The sequence below is a fragment of the Chanos chanos genome, chromosome 9, assembly GCF_902362185.1.
Source record: "Chanos chanos chromosome 9, fChaCha1.1, whole genome shotgun sequence".
NCBI classification, from domain to species: Eukaryota; Metazoa; Chordata; class Actinopteri; order Gonorynchiformes; family Chanidae; genus Chanos; species Chanos chanos.
The window spans coordinates 30788902-30796983 of record NC_044503.1 but is presented as its reverse complement, the minus strand read 5'-3'; the positions used below and the strand labels follow the sequence as shown (position 1 = coordinate 30796983).

At 44.0% G+C, this 8082-nt stretch overlaps 1 protein-coding gene across 1 annotated transcript in view; it reads right to left on the bottom strand.

Annotated features, from left to right (window-relative positions):
• Positions 1 to 3203, bottom strand: part of rundc3b (RUN domain containing 3b) — a 16071-nt gene extending 12868 nt beyond the window's left edge. The window contains exon 1 of the mRNA XM_030784817.1: positions 3109 to 3203. Within this exon, the coding sequence (XP_030640677.1) occupies positions 3109 to 3203 (95 nt within the window). The remainder of the gene's footprint in view (positions 1 to 3108) is intronic.
• Positions 3204 to 8082: the final 4879 nt, after the last annotated feature.

Below are 8082 nucleotides of genomic sequence, written 5' to 3'. Positions count from 1 at the left end.
GTTTAGAGTTAAGCTTTTTCAAGTTGGAAGGTTTTTAGTCAATCTGCTGTCGGACTAGTATTTGTTCCTGACAGAAACAAAGCACATGCAGGAAGATGAGTCATTAGGTCGTCTTTTGTCTAAGAGGAAACTTTTCTCAGTGTCTTTGCCCTCTCCTCACTTTTAGTGACAGTGAATAGTCTTAATGAGGTCACAGGTATTACACTGAGCAAGTGCTCTTTGCACTGAACAGTGTGTGTGTGTGTGTGTGTGTGTGTCAGGGGGAGGGAGAGAGAGAGAGAGAGAGAGAGAGAGAGAGAGAGAGAGAGAGAATGTGTGTATAGGTGTGTATTTGTGGGTGTATGTGTATGTAACAAAAAGGAGGGGAAGAGAGAGAGATAGAAAGCAAAAGAAAGAGGGATGCTTGGTAGTCGTGGAAACCATTTTCCTCCTCCCTGTGGTTGCTTAAAAAAAATTTCTTTGACAGCGCTGTGTAAAGGGTTTCAGTGACAATGCTGAAGGGAGCAATGCATTACTTATTTACACTTACACACACACAGACACACAAACACACACACACACGTCAGCTTGTTCCCAGTCTTTCTTTAACTTTTAACTGGACGTGGTTGACTGATGCAGTGAAGGGGAGAAAGAGAGAGAGAGAGAGAGACAGAGAGAGAGAGAGTTCTGTTGGTACATTTGGTGTGAACAAGATGGATTGTCTCTGCAGACAGGGGACAAAGGCAATTTTTTGGACAGTTCCCATAAGGGCACCAGAAACGGTCGAATTCTCTCTCTCTGTCTCTCTCTCTGTCTCTCTCTTTCTCTGTCTCTCTCTTTCTCTGTCTCTCTCTTTCTCTCTCTCTCTCTCCACAGCATCTCTGCACAGGACGTAGTGTGCTCGTATGATTAGGCTAAAGCCTCGGCTTAAGTTTTGAGACAATGAGCAACTGAAAGGACACATTCTAAAACTTAATCTCAATTTCACTTCCAATAACTTTCATAGGTCACTCAAAATCCCCCCCCCCCTCTCTCTCTCTCCCCCTCTGTGTGAGTGTGTGTGTGTGATTGTCAGTGCTTTGAATTCCTGAGTGGGTCAAATCAGGTAATGCTAAATTCCAACTGATATAACTCTCTCAGCTCTAAGCCCATCAAACAACCTCATATAATGACATTAAGTAATTTCAGTTATAGCAGTGTACATCGGTGTGTGTGTATATGTGTGTACGTGTGTGTGTGTGTGTGTGTGTGTGTGTGAGGGGCTCAGAGTACTGCTGGGTCCTCTGTGGGTATATGACATTAGCGGATATTTAGCTCTGCATCGCACCAGATAAACCCCTCATCCTTCAAACACACCCAGTGTGGCACCGCCCACCGGCACCGCCCACTGGGTCGCTAGCATAGTTCAACCATTCACACAAACTCAGCATCGTATCTGCATATAACTCACCTTAACCCATCAGATCACTTCCTCACTGAATCCACACTACCATCCAGGAACACAGTCACCAGTGTTTTATGTTAACTATAACAGTGGCAGTGTATGGAGATTAGATGTGTTCCACTTGTTGCCATTTACAATATAAAAATCCTTATATTTGAGTATGAGGTTTACATTGACCTCATATATTCCTGCTTAGCCAAACCGAACCCACAGCAAGTTTCTGTTGGGTTAAATTAGAATTGTATGTAAAACAGCAAAACCTTCAAGTAGACTGGCTCCTAAAACCATTGAGATACAGAATCTGGTAGATGAATTAGAGCACTGACCAATCACGAAATTTTCCCTCTGTTTATCTTTCCCTCTCTCTCTCTCTCTCTCTCTCTCTCTCTCTCTCTCTCTCTCTCTTATATATTTATATTCCCTTCTCTTTCACACACATTAACTCACTCACTCATTAATCTCCAAACCCTTCATACCCACACACACACACACACACACACAGACATACAGCATGACAATTTATCAGCATGGTCAATCGATGCACTCTGAGAATGTGTGTGTGTGTGTGTGTGTGTGTGTGTGTTAAAAAGGGCTTTTCTGAGTCTTGTCCTTGTGCACCACTCTCTCGATTGTTTTGTACCAAGGAGGTACTTTCTCAACTGTGTGTGTGTGTGTGTGTGTGTGTGTGTGTAAATCATAACAGAGTCAGGTCATCACAGCTCTGTGATGAATTGAAGTTGGGGGTAATATCTGCAATATTGTTCTGTGCTGGAGTTAAGTGTGTAAGGTATATGTAGGTATATGATTTCTTTATGTCATGTTATGCTTATACAGTAATGGTGAGCTCTGATATTATTCATGTAACTTATAACCTTTTTATGTATATTCTGCTTTGCATGTTTCAGTGACCACGAGACTGAGCAGCAGCTGCTAGAGAATGTGTATTGTTTGTCAACGCTGTAGAATGCTGCTAAACTTTCAAAAATACAGTCCTTACTCAAGTGTGTGTGTCTGTATGTGTGTGCGTGCTTGTGTGTGTGCGTGGGGGGTGATCGGTGTGAACTTTGTAACATTATTTGCAGCAACGACCTATGCTGTACTGATGGTATTTGTGGAAAGTGAATGAATTAGATACATAGAAAAACAGAGACAGAAAAAGAGCGAGAGACGCAATGAGAGAGAGAGAGAGAGAGAGAGAGAGAGAGAGAGAGAGATACACACTTTATGAGTCATCCTTTTTTACAGCAGGGGCTTTGACAGCAACGTAAACAAACAACAGTTTGTATTTAAGGGGGCGTTTGCGATAACAAACTTCGCGCGAAACAAACCAACGACAGACCCACAGTGATTTTAACCAGGTCTGAATATACAAACATATGACGTGATGGTATTGTGCAACACTGCTACAGCACGATATGTGTCCGCTGAGGACAGTTCAGCGCGTGCTTTTAGTGTGCAGCTCACGAACCAGTTACAATCAATCACACCCTTTTGAACAGTGCTGAACGTTGGATGGTCAATATAACGATTGGTTAAAGAACCAATGCTAGCCAAAATAAACTTAAAACTTCTTGTTATCGTTTTCTAGCACCTCGAACAATTCGCCTACTCGCAACCATTTAAACGTGATTTTGACTCATGACTGACCGGTTAATGAACGGTGATATACGTTAGTCTGGTCTTACCTGCAAACGGTGATTAAATTCCTTCTCTCCACGGCCCCGCTTCTAGCTGCAGCTTTCTTTCGGGCTCCGTTAAATCCGAGGTTTAGGGATGCCATAGCTTACCAGCCTCCCAGTCGTAACTCTATGGTATCAGTAAACCCTCAGCTGTTCCTTTGTCGGGTTTTTTTTCTGACCGCAGTTTTAGATCATCGTCACTCGCTCCGTTGCTTGCTGCTGACTCCGCGTTACGGACGGTTTGATTCAAGCAATGCACCGTGCAAGGGCGGCCATGAGACTAGCTCAAATAAGAGGAAGGAATACAGAGAAGGGGAATAATCTCGTTTTCACCAGCGTCGCATATAACGCAGAGAAAGCTTGAAGGCTGTGTGGATAGGGAGTTTCCCCATTGAAAACGTTCTCTCTCTCTCTCTCTCTCTCTCTCTCTCTCTCTCTCTCTCTCTCTCTCTCTCTCTCTCGTTCAGAACTGTTTATTTGCTGACAGGCATTTTTTATGTTGTGGCATGGATGAACAAAAGCAGCAAGGATAGTTTAAAGCAACATCGTCAGTTAGGCCTAAACAATTGTTCTTGGAAGGCTATTATTAAACATTAAAATATTCTCACCCAAAGCCAACCTCAGTGACACAATAATTTGTTACCTTCGTCCCCTCTTACGTATAGCTTTTCACCGTTCCAGTGAAAGTTAAATAGATTTGTACCGACAGATTCCCATACAGATTTAAAGAGTAGTAATGTTAAATTACTGTCAAGGTGCGTCAGATTGTAGTTAACTTGTACCGGCCTTGGAGTAGCACTAAAATAGAGGTAAAATATAGTTTTATAACACTGATTTTTGGACTTTTAAGTTACAAATTTTAATCGGTGTGTGTGTGTGTGTTAATCAGATTTGTTTCATGAACTTGATCAAATTTGTTTCAAGGGGAATTATCGGCCTTTTCAAGGATTTACCTGTAGCCCTCTTGAGTGAGATGCTTTAAATGAATATAGATCTAAAATGTACCAAACTGTCTGAGAAAAAAAGCAATCAATCAATAATCAGTCAATAAATTTAAATTAAACAAAAATCTGAGACATTGCCACTCTGTTGCAGTACGAAATAGCCTGTTTTAGTTTATCCGTAACTTTCTCACTTTGTTGCTTTAGAAGGAGTGTGTTTGACCTAGACACAGTAGCCTGATGCACAAATACTATGTTGCTTCATAAATTCTGACGAATTTTCTTTTTTCACCAGGACACAGAACCTGCTCCACATGATGAAGCAAAAGTATAGGAATTGTAAAAATATATGATCTTGCCAACAAGAAATGTAAAGGAACTGAACTGTCTATGTGTAATACATAATCATCCTGCCCAAACCCATACTGACCTCATATATATCCAGACACGTCAAATTAAGTTTCACACATCTGTGAGTTTAGTCTCTGTGTCAAATGAAGAGTAGGGAACAATCACGCCATTTCATGTAGGAAGGCAGCACAACTTTTTTTAAGGTCCAGTGAATAGCGTTTGAGGCAATGTGCAGTCCATTGTAAAATGGAAATCGTATAACCCCGCTCAAACCCTTCAGTTTATGTTCTCAAAACTGAGGAAAAGGAAGATGGAGGATTTCAGTCTGTCAGAGAAGTGGTGGAAATATTTTCGGCTCCACAATATTATGGTCTCATTTATTTATGAATGTGACATCTATAGCCCTTCCTCTGCTTTAGACCGTACAGTAAATTCAGTTTAATCTCGAATCTGCTCCCGTTTTGTTAAGGATACATTGCCCTCTAGCGGTCAGATGAGATACGCACCTCAGAGTCCCACGTGAGCTCAAAAATGTCATTCATGTTGAGACATGTGCTCATACCTCTAAAAACAACATTAGAACGAACTTCCTTAATTGACAGTGAGGTAATAATTATGGTTTGTTGCGACGAGATCCCTCTGAAGGGTGCATCTGTGTGTGTGTGTGTGTGTGTGTGAGAGAGAGAGAGAGAGAGCGTGGGTATATGTCTGGTCTTTGCATCAGCTGATCAGCAAATTTTAACGTCTTGTCTCATATAGCATTTCCTCCAATCACCTCTTACACACACACACACAATGAATTATACGAACTGTGCTAAACTGCTATTTAGCATTGTAAATCCTCCAGCCTAATTCCATCAGGTTTTTAAGTACTTCCGTCTCTGTACACTTCTGTATTAGTCTGACCCCAGCACATCCACTCACCTCATTAGTTAATTACTCAGCACTGAATCATTAGAGTCAGGTGCATCAGTCCAGGACTAAAACAGATATGTGTAAAGTAGCCAGTATTTCTGAACCTGAGCGGAGAAATAATCTACAAGGTAAATACATGATGTTGTGTTTGTTACAACTATACAATGAATCTGAATGCGGACACGAAGCTGTGGTATAACAGACTGGTCTTTTTACTAAGTAGAACTTGGCATGGAAGAACACCGGTACAAAAAAAGTATATAGGCAACTATCTATCAGACACGCCACAGAACACAGGTGGGGGGGGGGGGGGGGGGGGGGGGGTACAACTGCGCCAAACAAAATAGGTCCATACACTACATATGACTTTTCCAATCATAGCACATACGGATCTTACAGTCAGTTTGTGATTTGCCAAGTGTGCCTTATTCTGTAATTCGCGCTCTTGAGGTGACCAATCAAATGGAAGTTAGGATCTCATTCTATAGACATCAGTCTCTATTCCTTTAGACATAACCTGAGACATTCTGGGACACGGGGCTGTCTGTGGCCGGAAACAACGCTGTAGACGTGACATCTCACATGTGTTATTGTAATTTCAGATAGGAAATAGATAAATAGAAATGGTTTTAATAATCACATGATCGGAATGAACATGAGACCAAATGTTCTAACCACAATGAGGCAATTCTGACATTTCTGCTTCAAGAGGTACATTTTACCTCCCAGTTTCACTTAGAGTGAATTCAACAATAATGGGGTGGGGGGGTCTGATGTCACTGTGGAAGGAAGTGGTTTAAGCAAGTTTCAAGCTTCAAAGGGTCTTTAAAACAGCCTTATATCTGAGTCAAGCTGACTCTGTGGGGTCCCAGTCTGGATTCTCTCATTGACCTCTCCATTTATCTAGATCGACAGCTGCAAGCACGTCGTCACCTGTCCCGTGTCACCAGACTGCCCATTCCTTCTGGTCCAGACCCCGAGCCCGAGCCCATGGAAATCAGTGCCGCTTGCCTGACCATCAGCGAATGCTGTCGCCGGATGGAGCAGTATTTCTACCTTTACTGTGGAGAGGGGGCTCACCTGGTGTCGAGTTGCCCCGTCACACCTGATCGCCCTCATGATGCAAGGAGAGAGGTGCTCACTCGGGAAATGACCCCCCCCCCAAACAAGGTAAGCGCCTCCTATTTCACCATGTCTGCTAAACCCTTTTTAATTACTGCGACGGTGCGCTGCAACGATTCCTCTTTATCTCCACTTACAACCCTGTTAGACTCCGGGGTGGCGGGGAATTTCATCAGTCACTCCATGGCCCGGGCTCTTCATCTTCCCTTCTGTCGTCTGTCCAACCCTATATCCATGCATTCCCTGGATGGCCGTCTTCTGGAAAGCGGGATGGTTACCCACGCCACCAATCCGATCACACTCACCATGGGGGCCCTCCACCAAGAGGACATTACTTTTTTGGTCCTCCAGTCATCAACCCATCCACTCATCCACGGACTCCCCTGGTTACAAAAACACGATCCCCACATCTCTTGGTCAGAGAGGGAAATCATCGCCTGGTCTCCGTTATATCGACATTGGTGTATACCTCTCATCTGTGCTGCCACCTCAGTGGAGAATCCCCCAGTAACCACTCCTCCTGAGATCCCTTATCAATACCATGACCTGAGAGAAGTCTTCAGTAAGACCAAAGCCACCTGCCTCCCTCGTCATCGTCCATGGGACTGTGCCATCGACCTCCTAGCCAGTATTTCACTGCCCCATGGACGTGTTTACTGTTTCTCAGTTAAAGAAACCCAAGCTATGGAAGAATATATCGAGGGAGCCTTGCAGCAGGGATTCATCCGTCCATCGATCTCACCAGCCTCTCCACCCCTGCATCGATTACAGAGGTCTAAATTCCGTCATGGTGAAGTACCGGTATCCATTCCCTCCAGTTCCGTCAGCTATTGAACAACTTCGGGGGTCCCGGTTTTTCACTAAATTGGACCCCCGAAGCGCATACAACCTCCTCCCCATCCGCGAAGGAGATGAGTGGTACTCACAGCCTTTATTACTACCTCTGGCCATTATGAATACTTGGCAATGCCTTTTGGTTTGGTTAATGAACCCTCTGTGTTTCAGGCAATGGTCAACGATGTGTTCCAAGGTATGCTGGGGAGATATGTGATTGCTTACATCGACAACATCCTGATCCATTCCACCACACTCCCTGAACACATCTCACACGTCCGTCGAGTGCTGTCACACCTGCTACAACATCACCTCTATGTGAAGGCAGAGAAGTGCATGTTCCACCAAACCATTGTCTCCTTCCTGGGATAAATGGTCGGTACAGAGGGAGTGAGAATGGAGGAATATAAGATCAACGCTGTAACATCCAAGAGGAATTACGACATGGCAACCATGAGCTGGTGGAGAAGTTGCCGCTTGAGGAGTGGAGACATTGGCTAGGGGGGTCTCAGGAACCATTCCTTGTGCTGACCGATCATCACAACCTGGAGTACATGAGAGGAGCAAAGCGGCTCAACCCATGTCAAGCCAGGTGGGCCCTCTTTTTCTCTCGGATCAATTTCACGATCACCTTTCATCCAGGAACAAAGAGTGGCAAAGCAGACGCCCTCTCTCGTATCCACGGGTCAAACGAAGTCTCCACGGAGGACAAAACCATCCTGGCTTCCTCGTTGATTGTCGCACCCATTCAGTGGGATATAGAAGAAGAAATCCGAAGGGGTCTTAAGAGAGAACCCACACCTCAAAACTGACCCAT